General features: G+C 40.0%; 1 protein-coding gene across 1 annotated transcript; it reads left to right on the top strand.

Moving 5' to 3' along the window:
• Window positions 1-4549: 4549 nt before the first annotated feature.
• LOC115812398 (carbohydrate sulfotransferase 15) lies at window positions 4550-18251 on the top strand. The gene is made up of 7 exons (XM_030774876.1): window positions 4550-5107; window positions 6298-6637; window positions 9911-10054; window positions 12600-12756; window positions 14032-14188; window positions 17022-17169; window positions 18049-18251. Exons 1-7 carry the CDS (start codon window positions 4550-4552, stop codon window positions 18249-18251), a joined length of 1707 nt encoding a protein of 568 aa, XP_030630736.1.
• Window positions 18252-23064: the final 4813 nt, after the last annotated feature.

Genomic DNA, 23064 nt, shown 5'->3' with positions numbered 1-23064 from the left:
GTCATAAAACTTTGGAACAACAAAGAAGACAGTTTAATTCATTTATTTCAGAGTGATGAATTACTTGCAGTCCATTGTGAGAGAACTGGAGTGCATTGTCTTTTGTTTCCTTATTCCCCGGACACTCAAAACTGATTGTGTATCCAGGAGATTTTGAGCAGCTTGGAAAAAGAAGAAGACAGTTTTGCTTTTTCTTAATTTTATTTCATTCTATTTTATTTTAAGGGTTACAGGCACTGTCACAGCAGTCTGCGGACAGAGAATCACAGTCGATTTGCTGCAAAGATGTAAATTAGTAGTTTTGTGGTTCATTTTGATTTCATTTTGACAGTTCACTTTTAAATTATGGACGAAAGAAAGGGCTGTTATTTTAACTTGTCCTGTTGGCTGTGTGAGTTTTATGAATCTGGCACTGATTCTGTGATTGTATTACTTAAGCTCTAATGACATTTGCACAGTACATGTTGCTTAAGATCTCATGACATTTACATGGTAAGACTGGGCATGAATCACAGAATGCAGTTATTCCCACATATCTTACTGGAACCTGTCTGGTCTTGCGTATAACAAAGGAATTTACCGTAATTTGTCTTCAGTACCCGTTTTCTGAAACCATCAGCGTCTCTTTCATGAGAATAAGAAGTGAAAGGAACCGATGATTTGACTCACAAAGATGTTGCCTCTTGCCAGACTTTGAGCTTCACCACAGCGTAGCACATGACACAAAATAAAACGGTGACGAAACCGCCTAACTTATGCTTCTTAGAGTGAGTGTCCAGATTAATACCAGAAAAAGTGTTGAGTTAGCCAAGATAACATGATTGAGGTTTGGGTTTACGAGTTTCAGTGTGATGCTGGCATAACACCCTGTTTGTACATCAATAAATTTCATATCCTGTTACCATCTGTTATCATGCATATTCTGTCAGTAGAGTGAAATCACCATGAGAAATATAATGAGATTAAGGATGGAACACAGAACTGATCACCATTGAAAGCCCTCAAAAGACGTCTCAACGCTTGTCAACAGTAGTTTTTTACAATGATTTTAAACCAGTTAAATAGGAAGAGGTAACATTGAAACAGCAGTTATTTCACTTTCTCTCAGTGCCCTTCTTCTGAACGCAAACATTACACTGCATAAGAGTGAAAATGGACCTATACAACGGCAACTCTGTGGTATTTTGATCATTACACTGGTATTTTTGAGGTACAAAATTATTCTAATAGCTACATTTTGGTGGCCAATGTGTATAACTTAAGGGGTTGAACATTTTAAAGAGAGGAGAATAGTAAAATAGAGAATTTAGAAAAAAGGCTGAAAACAAGGACAAACAAAAGAGAAAAAAAACATGGAATTGTTCATTTTCAAAAGAATGAATTCTATTCAAGGAATGGATTCCTGGTGTTTGCTATCTCTGTTGCTTTTAGATAGAATCCTGAGGCAAGAAAATTATATTTTGTGTGTGATTGGAACAACTGAATAGTCCGTTTGTTCTTTTTTTCCTTCATTTGTCCTCTTTTCTTTTCTTCCCTCTCTCTCTCTCTCTCTCTCTCTCTCTCTCTCTCTATATATATATATATATATATATATAGCCCAGGGCATGGCTAGCCCATTGACTCCAGTTGAGTTGAAGGACACAGGCTGTCAATAAGAGTGCTAGCTCAAAGACTGCAAATGAGATCTGGAGCTGTCTTTTTCATTGCAAAGAGCGAACCAAGCTAAGCTATCAGAGAACTAGAGCTAGAGACGTCTGGCCTGATCAATCTGATTACAGGCTATCTGTTGGCGGGAAGGTTATTACCGTGAGTCGGACTGCAGTTCCCTTGGGACTGACTCTCTGTCATTAACATGTGAGCATGTGAGAGAGATGACTGCGGTAAAATGTTGCCGTGATTTATACAGAATTAGATCTGGTTTATTTCTTTATTTTATTATACTTTATGGTATTTATTTAGATATACTTTTAATACACTTAAGACATGAATCAGAGCTGACCTGGGCAAACCACCTGTGAATGACCAGACTAACTCAGGATGCTTATGTTTAACGGATGTTTCTGTTTGAAAAGAAAGGGATGCTTTATAAGATAAATGACACATTACAATACCCTCTTCTTCCTCCTCCTCCTCTTTTTTCTCTTCTTCCTTCTTTGAGAGAGGTCGTTGCTAAGGTTGTCTTTACTTTGAAATTACCGTCCAGTGCTGGAGCCGTCAGAGCATTGGACTCTGGGGAAAATGACATTACATTCTAACCGCAGCAGTTATCTGAACCCCCCCCAACCCCCTTCCATCCCAACAGGGAGATAGTGAGGTATAGCAGTGTCAGAGGCATCCAAAGGAAGAATGATTACACTCTCCTGAAAAGCCATCTTAATCAGCTCTGACAGCCAATGAGAAGGCTGATCACGTCCGTCAGCCTTTCCCTTTTACTGAATCATAATACCTTTCTTTGCTCAGCCAGGTGGCACAATCAGTAATATTCATATTTATTTATTTATCTCTGCATCTCTGCAATTTTTCACTGTGGCAAATATGTGACAAGGGCGTGCTTGCGGGGGTTTGAGGGTATGCAAAACATGTGGTAACGTTTTGGGCTGACCGTTAACAGGTTTTGATTTCACAGTTGTAAACCCCTCACCTGAAAAAATTTCAGAGGCGGGGAGATTCTTGTTGAGTTCACGTCCGAGAGAAAGAGAACAGGAAAAGAATAGGTCAAGATAAGAGGCCTCTATCTCCTTTATCTCCAAGACGTCTCCTGCTCTGTAATGGCAGCTACCTTCTGGCAAACGCCATTTTCTGATAGGACCATCCATTACACGTCCTCTACACCAGGTATCTGTCATATCCAGATTTTTGGCTGCCTGTGAGGTGGAGAGTGAACTGATGCTTTTTTGGTGCTGTCTCTTATCTCACAGCCCACATTGTGAAAGTGAAGCCCCACAGTAGGGAGTCAGAGCTAAAAACCCTGAGTTTAATCAGGGATTAAGATCACCAGGAGCTGGACACAGTCGCCCACCTCCCATGTAAAAATGAATTAACCCCCACACATCCGGCTCAGATGTTACATCCAATGATATGTAGATGGAGACAGAGATAGAGAGAGAGAAGGAGGGATAGACTGCCCTGATTTTTTCATTTTATTGCACGGTCTACAGTCTCTGTCACTCCGATATGTTTTCTCTGTTATGTTTAGACATTTGAGATTATTTGTGACACAACACAATTTAGACATGTCGTGAGGTGGTGCTATTACAGTCTTAGCAGTTGGCATCAGATGCTCAGAGTGGTGAGGAGCTTTAATGAAGGTATCATGTGCTCATGTCCTTTCGGCAAAAATATGCCTTTGAGGAAGAGAAAGGATGAACTAGTGTTTATCATCACCACATCTAGATACTTGCACACAATACAAATGAGGGCTTTTTTTTTTTTTGCTCTCTGTTGTTAATGCAATCACTGGTGAAGTGAGAAGCCCATTTAAATCACTGGAAATTTTCTGGAAAGAGGTTAGCCTTCCCCGCTGGGTTTGCAGAGGCAGTTGTGTAATCATTGTTCTGTCATCGTGTTTAGATTGTGAATTTTTTCTTTTTCTGAGAAGCCTCTTTTTTTCCATATTGTTCAACTTTTTTTTTTTTGAATACGTGGAATGATGCCAAGCTATCTCATAATTAAGCCTGCTGTGGCTCTGACCCTGTGGCAGGCTTGTGCGTGTGGTTTACTCTGAACGAGTCAGCTCTTTTATCAGGATGTGACTGACATCCTACACAACGCCCCCCATCGCTTTGTGACTCATCATCTGCTGTTCGCTTCCCATATAATTGGCCTTGGAGAGAGAGAACACGTACAAACACACACACACACACACACACATACACACACACGCACACAAATGCACGCTCTGCATAGGGCTCTTCTCACTGAATTTATGAATATCACACTGCAAACCCCATTAGTGTTGTAAATGCTGTTGTTGTACAGCGTTCTTACATTTTCATTCGTTTGCAGACTGTTTGGATTCTGTACAGGTCAGTTTGGTTTTGTTTTGTTTTTTTTTAACTGTGTGCTGCGCTTTGTCAAGCTCTGTCTGCTGTCTTTATTTTTCCTCCTCAATCTGAGTAGGTTTCTGTACTGTGATTTATGTGTTTCAGTCACTAGGCTCATGGGTGATGCTGATATTGCTGAAATTGTGTTTGAAAATGTTGAAATCATTATCAATGTTTTTTTTTTTAAGTTACAACTCAAGCAATACTATGTGTATGTTCACTTGTTGTTGTTTATGTTTCAGATACTTTTTACAATACTTTAAGCAAAACTTTTTATATGCTGTACATGTAACATAGACCCTCTCAAAACCTTGGTAATCTCATAGCTAAGATTATATGATAATCTTATATTTTACAGAACATTTCAGAATGAAATGAAAAATACAATGTATGGGTGTTATTTTTTCTGAATCTTAGCTAACTGTCCTTTCCTTTGACCCAGGAAAGTTGCCATTTGTCAGGTGTGGCTGGTCTTGCCCTAAGAACTCGGTCCTAACCCAGCATGGATGACAGCACAGATCCGCATCCTCTGTCTTTCTCCTCTGGCCCGGTCATGTCTGACCCTGCTCCCCGTCTCTGGATGTGAATGTGACCCACGTTATGCGGTGACGGACTGTACCATGACCCAAACGGAATACAAATACAGCCTGCTCAGTTCATCTTCCGAGGACTATCGCAGGAGACCCCTCCTCCTGCAGGTGGACCATTCTCCCATGAGCCTCTTTGCCGTGCTGGAGGTGAAACGTGGTCCGACATTATGGCAGCGTTCGGGGACTCCGACCTGTCTCAGACGGGTCAAAATCTACGGGATGCTTCTCGGCCTGGTTCTGACCCTGTTCATCATGGCCTCCTACATCCTCACCGGAGACCGGAGGAGTCTACTCCTCACCCCCTCTCCCTATCAGTTTGAGCCTTCCGTCAACTTTGCTGCCTTACCTTTCAACCTGTCCTCGGCACGCGACTACGCCACCATCAAACAGGTGGTGCGCAACATTGCCTCCAAGCTGGAGTTCACCCCTCGGAAACTGCCGGACCTAAAGGCACTGGTCAGCAGTGAGCCACACGTAAGTAGCTGATTTTCCGGACTAAGACGCTTTGTCACACATAATTCAGTACTAAGCATTTTGCAAGTCATGAAAATGCTGTGCCTGTCAGAACAGCTATGCCTCTAGTTATACTGCGCTCACAACTCTACATTCTCAAAAGGTCCTCAGAAGGTCAGTGGCTGTTGTTACTTTGCAGTTTACCAAGGTAACCGGAGTAATTTGTCTGGATGACACTTGCTGAAAATTCATATGTGCTAAACTGTTTTGGGGTCAAGTTGGAGAGGTTTAAGCTACTGCTGTTTTTTTTTTTAAAGCACTTAGAGCTGAACTGTCCTTTGATTCCCCTCTCAGCCTTTCTCCTGTTTGCTGTTTCTGGCTATTAAGCCAGTTTCACTGAAAATGTCATTTCTTCTTAGAACAACAGACAAAACAGCTACTGTCATTGCCTCTCATTTCCTACTGAGCAACTTAATGAGAAAGAGAATGGGATCCATTCTAATTAATATGTCAGGCTTCTGTGTGACAGAAGACACTGAATCATTACTCACGAACTGAGGTGGTTACTCATGCATGGTCATTGCTTCATCAGCGATTAAGAGATTTCTTAAGTAACAGGGAAGAGTACGGGAAGATAAGATGATATCAGAAAAGCCAGATATCAGAAATTTGTGTGATAAGCATTGTGTCATGTATAACCACACAGGCTGTACAAACAGGAATACGTACATGTATCTCGCTCAAATTCACACAAAGTTAACACCCAAACGTGTTCATGCAGACCTGCTCTCTCATGCTTCCAATCACTGTCAGTTGCCTGTGCCTGTTGCCTAAAAAATGCTCATTCACATGACACAGATTAAAAACATATAGGTTAAGAAAAACAAAAATCAGTTGTTTAGGACACTAACCAGAAAACAAAACAAACAAACAAACAAAATTAAAAAAACATAAACATACACAAACGCAAACATTTGGAACCTGACATTTCATACTTTGGAATATCTGGAAAGAAAAACGTTTAGATGTTAACTTCTCTTCATATGACTAAAATGGTTCAGTTACATGAAAAAAAAAACAACAACTTAGCAATAATATCATCTAAACACACATCTTGAATTATAATATCACATTTTCTCTTTTGTTGTAGGACAGTGTTGACTCTGTGCTTTGAGTTTGACCACCTCTTTAATCGCTCTCTCTCCCCACAGCTGTTTTCGGTGATCCCTCGAGAGTTTCTCCCCAACGTCAAAAACCCGTGCTGGTACGAGGAGTTCTCCGGCAATATAACCTCCAACCCTTACAGGACCAACTTGTACTTACACTACTCCAGGCACCTCCGCTCCATGTTTGAGTATCTCAGACACGCCTATCGGGAACACTTGTTACTCCGCGGGGGGAAATATTACCGTATGCGTTGCTTGCCCTACTTCTACATTATAGGACAGCCTAAGTGTGGCACCACAGACTTGTATGACAGACTCAGGCATCACCCAGAGATCCGATTCTCCACTTTCAAAGAGCCACACTGGTGGACAAGAAAGAGGTTCGGTAAGTTGAGAACATTTTCTGTCTGTCGACAAACTAAACAAACCATGTGCAGAGGAGAGTAAAAACAACTTTAAAGTTGTCAAGGTATGTGTGTGTGTGCTTGCGTGCGTGGGTGCGTGCGTGTGTGTGTGCGTCTAGCACAGTGGCATGTGTTGTCATTTTTTACTGGGTTCTGTTATCAAATTCCAAACCTTGGCACTGTGTCTTAGAGCAGGATTCTTCATTCCTAGTTTTGCAGGACCAAACATTTTTGCCAGAGCTTTTTGCTCTCAGCTCTGAAGTACAGGCCAGTTTTTACCTGGGAAACAGGCATGTATGTGTTAGCCAATCAGAGACCATAGAGATTGGTTGCTATGAAAACGAGGAGGACTCTGATCCTTCTGGATTGGATTTCGAGGTCCACATCATAGACCTTTGCAAATTATCTGGACCTATTCGTAACCTCTCATACTTGTTCGTGCCGATGCTTAAAGATGCAGCCTTTCTCTGTATAAATCCTAAATATGTAGGATTTCAGTGCACGCGCATTCTCACTATAGAAGCACGGTCGGTGGTTTAGCTTAAACTGAAATTGGACTTTCTCTTTATCCTCATCCATCTAGGAGCAACTGCATAGAATAAGATAAAAGAAAGACTGGAAGATCAACAACCCACTTAGGCCGTGTGAGCTATGCTTAAAAATGTTCGCAGACTGCAAACTTGAACCAGAAGTATTTTGAAATGAAGTGCTTTTGTCAGCTACTGCAGCTCTGAGTGTTAAAATCTTTATGTGAAAAATTCACGATGAGAGATCAGATAATAAATTTGTTTCTCAAGAGTCAAACCTGACCCCGGATATCTCTCAGATCACATCCTATCCTATTCACTCATGTTGAAGGAGAATTTCAGCTTAAAGTGTCTTACAAATTGCATCTGACATTCACCATGAAAAGGCATGACTCTGTATTTTTGTGGTTTCAATCACGGCTTAAGGCTTTTCTATCTCACCCTCATCACACTTCACTTAGTATTCTGAGCTTGAGCCAGCTGGCCATGGTAAATAGAGGCTGTATGATTTGGCCAGTATTTAGAATACAAATACGGCAGTCAGACAGAACACACATGACATACTTATCTGACAGAGACTTGAGCTTTCGGTGTTTTAGTAAAACCTCTCAGAGATCGTTTAAATCCGGAGGATTGCTTTTGAGGCTGTGCCCTGCCTTTAGACTGGGCAAGAATTTTTAAAGCGTACTTTACAGAAAGGGTATTTTTTTTCCCCTGTGGTTCTTCCCAGTGTTTTTATTAAGGTTCACAAACAGTAGTACCGTTCCAATGGCAGAACACTCCGTTAAAGATCCAGAATTCTGTGCTGACTGAGCACGTCCGGCCCTGTACTTTCAGATCTGCTTTCAGTAGTTGCGTTTTCATGGTTAATGCATTCAATGTAATGATCTCATTTGAGAAAAAAAAATATTAGTCTGATAGCAACATTGGGGAAAAAAATCACAGATGGTGAAAAGAAAATGAATCAACTGCTGAATGTTCAATTTGTAACAGCTTCAGATAGCGCTATTGACTGATTCCCTTGAAGGATTTATGATGACTGAATAAAAAAAAAGTATTTTCTCATATGTTCCGCTCTCATAACTTTTGTCCATAATGAGCTTGCATGAAATGAGTTGGCAGGTTTGTTATGACTGAAATAGAAAGCGATGTAAAAAAAAAGAGAGAGAGAGAGAGAGAGAGAGAGAGAGAGAGAGAGCGAGAGAGATTCACTATGAATTACCAAGTCATGGTTGCTGCTGCCCTTTTTTCCAGCATGAATGAGAAGGAAGTGGCAGTGTAAATGATGTCGTAGAAAGCAGATAACTTTTTACTTGGCTTTATCACCGTCAGCACTCCAGAGAGGGTCTTTGAGGTGTGAATGCGATCACACACTTTGTCAGTGGGAGCATCTATTATGTTAAAAGAGACCCAGCTCAAATTCTGAGCTCTGAACACAAAGAGGCGCAGGCAAGCTCGCTCCAAAATCAGCACCAATACACTCTCCCAAGCAGGAAGTGATTTCTGCCTGAGTTTATATGGTGTGGTTTGTGGTAGGGTTTTCTTTTCTTCCTCCTTTTTGTTTTTGTTTTATTTTAAAACAATCCCAGCCACTGTTTAAGAGTTTCACGAGTAGAATGTTTTCTTTCATTCTACGTTATTTCTTTAAATTACAACATGTTTTATATTTGATAGATATAAATAATTTGAAGCTAAGTTTTTTTTTTTTTTTAGCTGAAACATATAAACCATTTGGAAACAGAATTAAATCTAAAACAGTTTGATCACTAACCTTATTTTGTCAATCAGATTTGTTCAAGTGGAAAATTTACGAGGGAGACGTTAGTTATTTGTTGATTTCTGTCTCAACACATCAGATTATGAATGTGAATCATTTTGATCATTATGATTATGCATGTGTGCTGAGAAAAACTGAAATGTGTTAAAGAGGTTGATAGCCATTTGTGGGTTTTGATACTGAAAAATTCAAATCGAACAGAAACATAATTGGCACAATTAATTTATTTTGTGTGTGGTCACAAGGGAAAACTTGTGATGTATCAGAGATCTAACAATGTCAGCTAAAACTGAGAAAATGTAAACAAGGTCAGAACTGTTGATGGGAATTGGATGTTTTGTATGGTTTTGCTTGTCTAGTTCTTTCCTGAAGTATATTCACAATCTCATGTGACGTTTTGTGTTGGTTTAAAAATGATAAGAGGATGTTGCTTAAAAATGTGTTTACAAGCACATTCAAACCAGTAGATTAACAGCCTTATGACAAACCACATGCTTTAAATACATCCAAAGACAGATATAAATATATGATTTAATAATTTTCAACATTAACGATACTGTGGCATAAGATAATAAGGAGTGACTCATTTTTATGCAGTACGGTACTGTTATCAGCTTTAATGAGCACAATAGAGGGACAGACATTGAAAAAGAAAATATGGCAGGTAAAACCGGATGACTGATAATTCTCTAGGAGGTAACTAATTACTTCAGTTACTGTTATTTGTATTGGGCCTTTACAGTGCCAGTGGTAAGCATACACAACTTTTACTGCAGTTGCAACAAGCGCTGCATCTGCTACAGCCAACTGGACAGTGGCAACATGCTCATTCACTCCAATGTGTTTTTAACCACAAAAATGAGCCATTGAAACCAATTACTGATGGGCCCATGTGTGTTCTATTGTAAACTGTTTTTATGACTTTGACTAAAGTGATCTGTGTGCCCCAGGGATAATCCGCCCGAGTGAGGGCTTCCGTCATCGTTACCCCGTGGAAGACTACTTGGACCTCTTCGATCTGGCAGCATACCAGATTCAGGACCATCTTATGGCCAATGGCTCTGAGAATCCTCATCAACACAGCATCATCACAGGTAACATCCCACACACACACACACACACACACACACACACACACACACACAAACACACACAGACAGAGCCACAGCACTACCTGTTGGTCATACACACCTCTCAAACTTAGCCTGATGTGGGTGAAATTCTCAGCCTGGGCCAAATGAGACTGAGTCCCAACGCCACACGATACCTGTTCTGAGACAAAACAATAGGAGTCTAACAATGAGTCAGATGCAGTGTAAGTTTATTGTATAGTTCAAAAGGCATACAACAAACTGAGTCAGGTCCTGGGGAGTGACTGACTCCTTCTCACAAAGCACCGGTCTTTATACACGTTTTCTCAAAAAAGATACACATTACTTTGTCTCTTTGTATGTGGGGCACCTCGGCCAGCCCATCTTCACAGAATTCCTCTTATCGTCATTATTGTCTAGTTCCTTTACGTTTACCATATTTACTGCCCTGCTAAGCGGTGGAGCGAGATATAGCACAAACCAGGAATATTTCACCTTCTCCATATATTATGACTGACCACAATACTCTGGCAGAGCCGCCGTTCTCTTTCCATATATTATGACTGACCTCAACACTCTGGCAGAAACGCCAACCTTATCTCACATGCTGTCCTCTATAGGATCGCACAGGCCTTTTCTTTCTGAACAAAGAGAACTTGATGTTTCTTGCAATACAAAGGATTGTATAGTTATATAGCTGTTAATATAAACGATTACATTGATTCACCCCTATAATAATGAATACATTATGGTTACATTGTTTATCATGGTTACTACAATGGTTAGCTTAAAGGAGAGTAATATTTTTCCAACACTGACTTTAAACTCTGCCCCTAGACTAGCATTAGATTTTTACTCTCTTGGGTTCTGCGACATGATGTGCGGTTATGAAACGCATTTCTAGACTTTTCTCAGTATAACCTAAGGAGCTTTGGTGAATCACTGTTTTGATACATCAGTTATCATCACTTTTTGGAGGTTTTGAACTCGATTTTTCTGTGTAGACTGCCACATTAGCTTCTCTTAGAACAGCAAGACAGTTCTCTAAACAGTTCTTTCTCAGGAAGGTACACCCTTTTACCTTCTCATAAAAAAAAAGTCTTATCAAGCGTATAAAACTACATCTCTGCATTCCTTTTGCTTTGTATTGCATCAGCAGTCTAATGACGATCACGCTGAACAGGAAGGTGATAAGTCATCTCGACTCTTACGCTCTCACGTCTGGTTGACGTAATCGCATTATACAATCAGTGACCTTGAAAAAGAGGAGAGAAAATAATGGGTGTGCAAGGAAAACACTGCAGTGAGGGTCTGAGAGAGAAGTCAAGCCAGTATTTTGTTCTCTTAAAAAATAAATAAATTAATAAATAAATAAATTAATAAAAATAAAAAGGAAAACCGAAAAACCAAAAAAGCACTGACAAAACAATATCAGGCTCAAGTGGAGATGGTTCTCCAGCTTCCTTCCTTCCTTCCTTCCTTCCACTGGCCCTGCACCTCTCTGTATTGTTCCTCCTCTCCCTCATTACGAAAATGGACAGAACTTGGAAGAGTGAGCAAGAGAGAGAGAGAGGGAGAGAGAGAGAGAGAGAGAGAGAGAGAGAGAGAGTAGTTAGAGTCTTCATGAATTTACAAAGGGTTGTCGTTCATCACGAGCATTGTTTTTGTGTCTCGTCTTTAAATAGGTAATCCATGTGAAACAGAGCATACCAAGACCTCTTTTACATTCCCAGCATGCACTCGACACGCACAAACAAGCAAGAGGCCTGAGATCTGCATCTCCACTCCTCTAACTGTGCCCCAAACCACTGAGAACAAACAGGGGATTGCCTAAGAGATAGTGGCAACCTTCTGCTTTCCCTGTGCTACCATCTCCCAGAGCAGCAAACAGGCGGTAGCTTGTCAGCGAGGGAGTGAAGTGGCATGTCCCCAGTTGGCCCGTTGTTTACACTTAAGGCTGTTTGTCATATTGTTACGGGATGCAACGTTCGTTTGTTTGGTCTCCATCACATCCCTCTTCACAAATATCCTGTTTTTGCTACGCTAATCGCTGAGTGAGACCTGACAGTGAGATCAATGTTAGCATGAGGATTGCTGCCCTCACTGATGGCCCTAAGTGGCAGTGTGTTTAAAACACGGCTTTTTACTTATTATTATTTTAATCCATGATCTGGAATTTGAATTATTCTCTGTTAATTCAATGATTTATATGATAACAATTCAGAGGAGAGAGATGTTAACAGGCTTACTCACGTAATATAATTTGCATATGGTAAATTAATAAAAACATACAGCAATGCTGCTTTACAAATACTGTACCTTGACTGATTTCCGGTCACTTTCAAAGCTTGACAACGTGTACAATGAGGAGAATATTTATTGAGAGTTGATGGTCAGCTTCACTATGGTTCAAACTGTCACAATTTTTAGGTTTTAAAATGCCGCAAGTCTTAAGGCCAACACTCAGTCAAGTGTTTAATCGACTAAATTTGACACAGAAGTCACCGTTATCAATCTGAATCAACAGAGAAATGTATTTGATTGACAGGAGAGGCCAGTGCATCCACGCTGTGGGACAACAATGCCTGGGTCTATTTCTATGACAACGCCACAGAGATGGAGCCTCCTTTCCTAATTCAAGACTTTGTCCACGCCCTCCAGCCTCAGGCCCGCTTCATCGTCATCTTGAGGGACCCTGTGGAGAGGTGAAAACTCAAACGTCTCTTATTCTAATTAATTAGGCAGATGAGCTGATGACTCAATCACCTGGACCTAGAATCTAAACAAAAACAAAAACAAAGACAGCTAGTCTGAGAGTTCAGCAAGACATAATTTCTTGATACCCACTTCTTATTAAGGTTATTATTATTAATCTTTGATTACACACTCTGATGTTCTGATCTTACAGTGCCTGAATATGATCTAATTTAGTTTATTAGACATTCCATGCAACTCCATGTGGCAGTGATGCTAATATGCCATAGCTCATCCTGTGAGCACCTCAGCTTTCTGATGAAAGTATAGTCATCATCTTTGTGTTTTATGTGGCGTGATTTGCCGTGCGTCATAAGGATAAGTGAGTTATGTGTGTGATGAGGGTGTAAGTTCTGATTGCAGTGGCATTCATTTTACGTTAATTTGATTTGAAATTATATGAGTCACAGTCCCCTGTTTTCTTATTGTACACATCAGCTCTGTCCAGGAGCTCATCAGTCTGTGTGTGTGTGTGTGTGTGTGTGTGTGTGTGTGTGTGTTAGAGTTAGTGTGTTAAACACATGTGTTTATGTGAACAAATGTAATGGCTAGAGTCTGTCAAACACACCATACGAATTCAGTCTGAGAGCAATCGAAATCCTCACAACAACATAAAAAGAAAAGCTTCAAAAAGTTCAAACATCAGTATATTATTGACTGACAGTCTGCTTTACTGAGAGACAGAGTAGGGAAAGTCATGTATTTCCTTTTTCTTTGGTCTTTGCAACGTTTTTTTTTTTTTTAAACTCAGTGTTAAATTGATATTGGTTTTTGATAAAGCTGGTTACACAATGAGCCAGAACTTTGTTCAGGATGTTTAAAGCACTGCAGAGGTAAATCTACAGATGTGTAACATTTGATTCAGCAACTCCTAACACCACCCAAATACAATAGTACATGGGCCAGTGGGCAAACAGTGGTATCTCCTATAGTTTAGTAGCTGAACACCACACTGGCTTGTTTGCATATACCCCTCAGTAGCACAGGTTGGATTAATATTAAAGTATATTAATACTGATATAAAATATTTTAAGTATTAATATATTAATGATTACAGTAAAAGAGCCATAACCAAAGAATCATAAACATTTCTAGAAAAAATCTTTCCCCCAAATTAAGTGCTTTTATCTGAAGTGGAGTTTGTGTGGAGATGAAATGAGGAGGGTTTTGTATCACACGCTGGTTCTGAGATTAAAAAGGGTTTGTTTTTGATTTTTGTCTTACAGGCTGTACTCCGACTATCTCTACTTCAGCGCTGCCAACAAATCAGTGGAGGATTTCCATGAAAAGGTGTCAGAGTCTCTGCAGCTGCTGGAGGGCTGTCTGCAGGAATACTCACTTCGCTCCTGTGTCTATAACACCACCCTCAACAACGCCATGCCTGTGAGTCTCCATCAACTCCATCACCTTCATCTACACCTGCCTCACCCACACACTCTGTGTACCGTGTCTTTGTATTGTAACCAAAACTTACTCCAAAATCAAAAGTCTTCAAGTCTTTTGTTTTTAATCAGAAGACCTTGTCTTTCATCACTACATGATAAAACTAGGTAACAGCAAAAACAAGGTGAGGAAGAGAGAAGATAAGTGTTAAAAAGAACCAGAGTCGAAAGAAAGAAAGAGATAGAGTGTATGAGATGGAGGTGTAGGCAGAGAAAGATAAACTGACAGAAACAGAGAAGAAGAGATGAGATAAAGACTGAATACGGAAGTATAGAAATATCTTTCACAGAACTCATTGACAACTGTTTCCTTATGTAATGCCACATTAACATATTGAACTGTCTGTAATAAAAACAACGATGCCCTACAATGGACTGGCGACCTGTCCAGGGTGTTTCCCCACCTTTTGTCCAATGATCGCTAGGATAGGCTCCAGCCCCCCGTGACCCTAATTAGGATAAGTGGTTTGGAAAATGAATGAATGAATGAGTTCCTTAGTTCAACATCAAAAGAAAAGAGAGAAATGTGATCTAGTCCAGTTGGTCCTTATGGTTAATATTTAGATCAATAAAAAAAAACCAAATACGGTAAAAAAACAGTTAGAGATGTGGTAGAAAAGGGGGGGAAAGCCTCAGGAGATTCACAGATTAAAAAGGACTCACTTTGGGTGCTCAGGTGGTGCAGTGGAAGAGACGCTATCCCACCACTGCACAGACCCAAGTTTGATCCAAATGTCAAAGGTCATGTTTTTTTTTCCTTGTTTTTTTTTTTTTTTACATTTATGTTTCAAACATGTCAAATATGAATTACTTTCATTCTGCAAGTGGCCTCTTAAAAACACAGGCTAATTGAGCAGAACTCTATGTAAAACAGTCAATATATTTTTCAAATGAAGTCAAATGAAGTCCTTGGCCAAGCATCCAGATGAACGTAATTATGAGTGTTTGCGGGTAGGAGTGTAGAGCGGACCATGTTCCCATCACTGTAATAGCAACTCCCACAGGTAGGTCGAGGCAGCAGATTAGTGTGTGTGTGTGTGTGTGTTTTTGTGCATCTGTGTGTGCGTGCGTGTGTGTGTGTGTGTGTGTGTGCGTGCGTGCGTGTGTGTGTGTGTGTGTTTGTTGGTTTGTGATGGCTTTGCTGTGTGTGAAGTGAAACAGAAATGGAATCTGCTGTGTCATAGTAACAGAGATGTTGTAACAGAGATAGAATAATATTGCCACGGTTACTGATATCTCCATTAGAAACGTAGTTTGACACATTCCTGATGCACACATGAAATGCATGCTTTTTATCAATGTGATAAAGTGTGGTAAAGTATTTGTTGAGTAAGATCATTTATTTCTGACCCAATGTGCAACTGCAGTATGAGTGAAAAATGTTGAAACAGAGAGAGAACAGACAGTGCAAGTAAGAGAGAGGTACAGACGAGGGTGAGAGACCCCTTCATTGAAGAACAACATCTCACACTTCAGGAGTGTGTGTGTGTGTGTGTGTGTGTGTGTGTGTGAGGTGAAACAGAAACCACAGACTTTTAAAAGTCCCAGAGCTCCTGTACTGCACTGGGGAGTGTGGCTTTTGTGGTCTTTTTTCTCACCAACACACAGGGTATGAACGCCAACACTGAGGCCGGGCACAGTCTCCCCCTCTCCTGGCAGAGAGAGCCTGGCCCTTCTGCCTGCTGGGTCCTTCTGAAAGAGCTCCTTTCTATTCTCTGACCATCAATTATGAGCCTCCTGATGGAGCTGTGCTGTGAGGCTTGACTATTCTTAATGAGCCATCCAATGGATTTTCACTTTGGTTCTGAACTCTTTAATAGTGTGAGCCCCCTGACTGAGCTCCATTTTGAGACCTAGACATTCTAAGGTATGAGCCCCCTGATGGAGCTCCACTTTGAGACCTATAGTATGAGTCCTCTGATGGATCTTCACTCTGAGACCTAGACATTCTATAGGATGAGCCTCCTGATGGAGCTCCACCTTGAGTCCTAGATATTGTGTCGTCTGCGCTGCTCCACTCTGAGGCTTGATGCTCATTAACATGTATAGTTTTTTGTATACCTCTGTAACACTTTGCACCTCTTATACATATCAAAACATCTAGATGTTGGTCTACAGCAAACATCTTGCAAGGCACTATAGTTAATAAAGAGTGTGTGTCATTTCCAAGGGCCCAGTGAGAGCAAATGGCAAGGTCTTGATTGGCAGGTCCCTGAACTAAACTTTGAAAACAACCTGAAGTTGGCTGCCAGAGAGTTCAACCTCTGACAATCATTCAATGTCTGAGAGGACCCAGAAAATCAATGTTTAATAATTGTTTTGTAATGGCGCTTTCTAAGCTGCCAAACAAAGACAACCCTTCTGTCCCTCTTTGTGTTAGACCAAGCTGTCAAAACAAGACTATTTTAATGTCACACAGGATGCTAGGACAATTTGTAAACGAGAAGCTGGAGTAACTGCAAAAATGTATGTGGATAGTCATATAATAAAGCACCAAGTTAGGTTACACTTTTGAACAGAGGCCCTGTATAGGTGTCATTTTACTCATGTTAGCACTTGCTAATCAAACGTCAAATGACATTTCTCACATTAGCATTTTATTTTGTCATGAGATGTAATTTGTTAATTGATTTAATCAGATTTGTTGAGATTCATTTGTCACTAATTGTTCTTTGTAACGATTTACCCATTCATGTGTTATTAGAACTCTCACTGATTGATTGATTCTCTCTCTCTCTCTCTCTCTCTCTCTCTCTCTCTCTTTTTCTGTGCAGGTGCGCTTGCAGGTGGGGCTGTATATAGTGTACATATTGGATTGGTTGTCAGTTTTTCCTCGTGATCAGATACTCATTCTGAGGCTGGAGGACCACGCATCAAATCGAGAGATCACCATGCGCAAAATCTTTGACTTCCTCACTTTGGGTATGTACATTTCTGGACCAGGACTGTGTCCTTGGCTCGTACTTTGTTTGCTTTGGAATCAGTGTGTCTCAGTGGGATTTTTGATAGAAAGTTCTCATACATTAGACAGCATACTTACGGATGTATGTGTATATTACACTTGCGGGCTGTACGGCATGGAGGGGATAATCTCTTTGCGAAGTCCTTTTATGGCAAATTTAGTGGTTAATCTACCATACTGTGTGATTTTTTATTCATCAACAATTATTCATCTGTCACCAATAGAGGGCAGCAGAGGTCCAAATTGCCCTCAGTTTGACTGTAACATATTCACAGGCTTTTTCTCAAAGCCAAGTTTCATCCAGATGACAGAGAGAAGATTCACTATTCTCTCATCATCTTTTTTTTAACACTTTTTGAAAATGTTTGAAAGTGAGATTAAGTTCAGATATAGTCTGTTTGGAATCCCTGCCGCTCTGGCCCTGTTGAAGAAAAAGCAGCCATAATTGTCTTGTTCTAGGTGTGGTAGTTGTCATAGCACCTTTCTCTAATAGCGCAAAGCTGGGAGAAAAGATGACATCAGTCTAACCATCAGGTCCCTCGGCTTGAAGTTGTTTTGAAAGTTTTGTGATAACAGAAAGAATGAGAAAATAATTGTTTGCATTTTGTGTGTGTGTGTGTGTGTGTGTGTGTGTGTGTGTGTGTGTGTGTGTGTGCGTGCGTGTGTTTGTGTGACTGTGCGTGTGTGCATGTGTATGTGTGTGAAATCTATTCATGATCGATGCATGTTTTTCATGTTATTATTCATACATGTGCTTACTTGATGCTAAGTTTGTTTCTGAAATAACTGATCTGTGTGTGTGTGTGTGTGTGTGTGTGTGTTTGTGTTTTGAAACACAGCACCTCTAACCACTCAGCAGGAGGCGAAGATAACCAAAAGTCCAGCTTCCAACACGCGGAGGTTGTCAGACAGAAATTTGGGTCCTATGTTACCTATCACTAAGAACATTCTGAGAGACTTTTACTCCCCTTTCAACCAGAAACTGGCCAAAGTGCTGAGAAATGATTCTTTTCTGTGGCTGGATCATTCCAAATCCAGTTAAATTCTCTCCATCTCAGCAAAATTGAAACATCAACCGATTATGTTTTTTTTTTGTCACATCTCTCGACAAGTGCACCCTTGCACTTTTTCTCCAAGGACTCCATATTGTACATTAAATTATTTTTTAAGTTATGGGCTGGAGATAAATCAAAGACAATGGCACAATAAGTTTGATATGATTTTTGTGGGCAGTTTCTTGTTTTGTATTTCAGGATGGGAGAAGATGTCTGTAAATTAAAGAAAAAATGAAACGATAAAGCATGTTGTGTGATGAAACCTTTTGTTATTCTGTAAAGGTATCAGGAAAGTGCAGCTTGAACTTGAACATTAAATTCTTGTCATTAAGCACAGTATTAGACAATATGATCCTGCTCATGAAAAACGCACTCCTGGATTCAGAAGGGTCGGTCTGAACGTCTGCGCTTTTACAGAGGTTGGTCTTTATGTTGTCTCGTGGTCTCCATAAACACAAATCTGGTCCAAACATATAGTGATGAGTTATCTCAGTGGAATAGTTCCCTGTCACCTACCCCAGCTGTCAAACCTACTGGTGACTAGACACTATTTGACACCTACAGCACTGTGGTCATAACAAGATCAGCCTTTGTTTCCATTTGTGACGAAGGCAGGAAACCAAGAATGCGTCACACTGTATTGAGGTGTCTTTTAATTAAACTGGGGATGTAATCTTACATCTATCATGCATAACCAAAAACAGAAACATGTAAGGTTTTATAAAAAGATTTTAGCAGAAATAAGTACGAATAACCCAACATCACCAAGCCTTGTTCACAGAGGTTCAGTGCATTGCTGAGTGTATCCAGTAAATGGAGAAGCCCTAACAGCCATGCCTCACTGCTGTCACATGATAAAACATGGCACAATGCTGCCACCTAGTGGCCATAATTTCTAACACAACATTACCTCGCACTGTTCTTCTCAGTCTGACATTCAGAGTCCATAACAGCTGTGTGTCAGCATGCTGATTTTTACCTTTAAGTATTGCGGTGTAAATTCTTTCTTTCTTTCTTTTCATGCAACCCAAATTACATTTATTACAACAAACTGATAGTTTTTGCATATTACCACAGTACAGCTGGAGTTGTTCGGACAGTATACAGTCATTAAATTAAACTGTTTATAATTTGAAATTAAAAGTTCATCATAGTTAAGAAAAACTGACTTTTTTCAGTTTGGGTCTGAAACTCAGCTGTGAAGTCAGAGCTTTTGGTGGACTTTGGAGTTAACGTAAAGGCCACGGCTCCTTCTGAAGAATTAGATTTTTGTTAAGCAGATTTGCTCCTTCAGTTTAAAATCTCTGAATGCCTAATGATTAGAGTCTCATCTTATGAAGACAACACTAAACAGAGGGTATTGGACAAGTCTGTGAAAACACTGAACAAAACAATTAAAAAAGACAGACTGAAAGAGCCATTATGTCATTCACTGCACAGTTACTAGCAGTAAAGCAAGATCCATTTTTAAAACATAAGGGTAATTATCTTGTAATAAAATCCCCGCGGCTCCTCTGAAACATAATAATTAGTAAATAGTTGTTACTTTTCCAGAGTTTTTTTCTTTCTCTCAGATAAAATATTGAAGGAAAAGTTCAACAAAGTTCAGATCAGAAATTGGATTCTGGGTAACTTAGAGTTGACTGAACTTACACAGTTTTTTAAAGTTCTGTCCAGTAGAGGGCAGACTAACTATGCACTTCTGTGTTGGCAGCAGATTCAGAACAGACACCAGCTGTGTTCAAACCTGCATATTAGACACACTGCACTATACAATCACAGGTAGTGAAATGATAATTATCATGGAAGGCTTGTGTTTCAAACACAGTGATGTGGAACCGTTCTGAAGAGGTCCTTCAGGGTGGGGCATACTGTCAGACTCAGTCCCCTCTCCTCTCCCTCTTTCTTTCTATCTGCACTTCATTCTATCTTTTGCTTTGGCTAACACAAATTTGGTTTTCCAGGTAGATAGAAGATAGAATTGATAGAATTGTTTTGATGAGACATGTCTTGTTGAAGGAAGTATAAAATGAGGAAATAGTTCGGATAGTTCTCTCTCACAAACGCTCTCTCTCTCTTTCTCTCTCTCTCTCTCCCTCTCTATTTCTCTTTCTTCCCTCAATGACACCATGAATATCATTTCTCAGTGGACTGCTCTTTACACTGGGGACAGATGGAGGACCCCAGTTGTTCCTGAAGGCAGATCATCACTAACACAATACAAAAAGAAAAGAAAAAAAAATCCTTTTTCATACAGGTAGCAGACCCTGCATACAAGGACTAATCCATTAAAAGCTGCTCCTGCTGAAGAAAGTGGGGACTGATTGTACAGACCCATTTCTGCAACCTCAGACTGAGAGAATGAGTGAATCACATTTTAAAGAAAAGGCCCTTTCCAATACCAGACACCTTCAACTTAAAAAGCCAGAGAATATATATATATATATATATATATATACACTTACCTGTGGTGGCTTTAAGTCTGGTGGTAAAAATGTCAAAACTAATCCTAGGCCAGTAATTGAGAGTTTGACTGTGAAATTGCCCTACTTTTTGGTTGTTAAGGTTATTAAATATCTTGTCTCTGCTTCAAGACACTGATGCTGTACAATCAGTGACAGGTGAAATTGCAATCGTGACAGACACCTATGACAAGAATTTCATACACAGAGTTTTCAAGAGGAACTGAAGATAATTTGGCTGGAAAAAGTAATGTTTAAAACTACACAGAAAAGCTCAAACTGGTCTAATTTATCATGCTGGGGACTTAATACACTGTCATTTTTTTCACATGCGCATCAAATAGGCAGTGAAGGAGAAAGTACGATGCGACCAAGCCTTGAAAGAAAACTCAGAGGAACACCAACAGAACCTTGGACAACCTCTTTGGATTCACTTAGAGCTTTTCCAGTGTTTTTGTTGAGAGAATGACAAGTGAAGAGTTTCTCCCTTTCTTTAACGCCTCTCAGGTGCTTTCTTTTAAATAAACATTGCCGCGTCTAATTCAGGTCAAATCAGTTTAATTTATTTAATGAAGGATCTTAGAGCACCTGCTGGGGGCAAAAAAAACCCCAAGAAATCTCTTTTCTGTGAGAAAACACTGAGAAAAATAAGCTTTGCACAGCTGTGAATTCATCATTTCATTGTATTTCACTGCCTTCTGAACAAAAGTGAAGGGAAAAATAGACTGTAAATTGTGTGAAATATAAATAATAAAATGCAAAATAAAAAAGAGTTTGAAGTGTCAGTCAGTGGCTTGGTTTCAGCATGTTACTTGACTTTAATTACGGATGATTGTTAAGAAATATTAACTCTCTCTCTCTCCTTTCACTCACTCTTTTTTCACTGGCAGTGTCTGAGCAAAGTGATAAAGGAATACAGATTCATGCTTGGTTTCCTTATTAACATTAGTTCCATACTTTTTGACCAGTTAGTAAAAATCTGCATTTTCATTTTGTTTTGGCAAAAATTTATCAAACAATCCTTCTTGCTTTGTTTGTGCAATGGTCTCTGCAAAAAAGAAAGGAATCCACTAATAAAACCATTGTAAGTTAACACAAGCCTGAACAAAACAAACTGAAACTATGAGCCCAGATGAAATATGTTGACACTGGACTGATCAGAGCAAAACTATGTCAAATCCATGTTGTGATTAGCTTAGCCAAAAGATTATATCGTGTACTGCTTTGAGAAAAGATAAATGTGTGTCCTTTTTAAGTCGAGAAAGAGTTTCTCCTGAAGGAGCGAAGACAATGAAAACTGGTAAAATGATACTCTTTCATTCTTTATGGGTGCATTTCCCTCGTAGTTAAAAACGGAATTCTACTGTCCTACTATCAGCTGGTAAGCGAGTCTGGCCATTTTTAGGAATGCACGGGGTATAAATGACTGTCTTTTTAAAGCCGCTGATGAAGGTTTTCTCAAAATCAATTCTTAAGTGCAGTTGGATGTGCCTCTCCCTACCTCCCCCTCCCAACATAAACCTTTTACGAGGTTGTTTTGACTGCCTGACGAGAGCGGTCAATAGAATGAGTCTGAGAAATCCCTCTGTTTCTTTTCTTCTTCCGTTGTGCTCTCTGATGAGCGCAATCAACACAGACCTGACCATCAGTTATCACTAAAAACAAAACGCTCAACGCACAGAAGACAGTCCATCCTGCCGTGTTTGATGACTGACTGATCTTCTCTGAGTCTATCTGAAACCCCCCCCCCCCCCCCCCCATCTATCAGTTAACCTCGCACAATCCACATTTCTGTGAATTCCCGCCATATAAACACAGATTTAAATGGTTTGACAGCAAACCTTACCGCTCTGTTTGGACCATTATCCCAGATATTGTTTTGATAGGAAACAGGGTAATAAAGTGCTCTTACCAGCAGCGTTTTGTGCTGTTCTGTGCTGTATAGTGGCCATGGTGAATTAGGTTGCTATGGTCCCCACACAAGCAATGGCCGTGCCCGTTAGTGCTTCGGTTAGTATTCGTCGTTGGCCTTCCGCTTTGACTTGGCAAGTCTCCTTGGACAATTCACTTCTCCCACCTGAGACCAAGACTGCTTACATTTTCACTCAGATATAGGCCCAGCCATGTTCAGATGCATTAAAATCACCTCTGTGATCCCAGCAGTTGTAAATTGTTTCTCAGAGACTTGTAATTTTTCAGCTCAAATAGCTTTTGCAGTTCACGTGGCATGTGTGGTACAGCCATAGTTTTGAGAGGGAGATACAATAAAACGAAAAGCAAAGCAAGAGGAAATCCTTGATTAGAAACACAGAAAGTTCTAGTCATTCACTATACTTCC

Source organism: Chanos chanos, chromosome 5 (genome assembly GCF_902362185.1).
Source record: "Chanos chanos chromosome 5, fChaCha1.1, whole genome shotgun sequence".
In the NCBI taxonomy this organism is placed as follows: Eukaryota; Metazoa; Chordata; class Actinopteri; order Gonorynchiformes; family Chanidae; genus Chanos; species Chanos chanos.
The sequence above is the reverse complement of the archived record's forward strand: the minus strand, read 5'-3'. Positions and strand labels throughout refer to the sequence as shown.

Excerpts from the sequence above, each read along its gene's own strand:
- LOC115812398 (XM_030774876.1), top strand. The coding sequence starts at position 4,550 with ATGACAGCACAGATCCGCATCCTCTGTCTTTCTCCTCTGGCCCGGTCA. Across the intron at positions 5,108-6,297 it reads TGGTCAGCAGTGAGCCACAC|CTGTTTTCGGTGATCCCTCG; the intron begins GTAAGTAGCTGA and ends CTCTCCCCACAG. Across the intron at positions 17,170-18,048 it reads CTTTGACTTCCTCACTTTGG|CACCTCTAACCACTCAGCAG; the intron begins GTATGTACATTT and ends TTTGAAACACAG.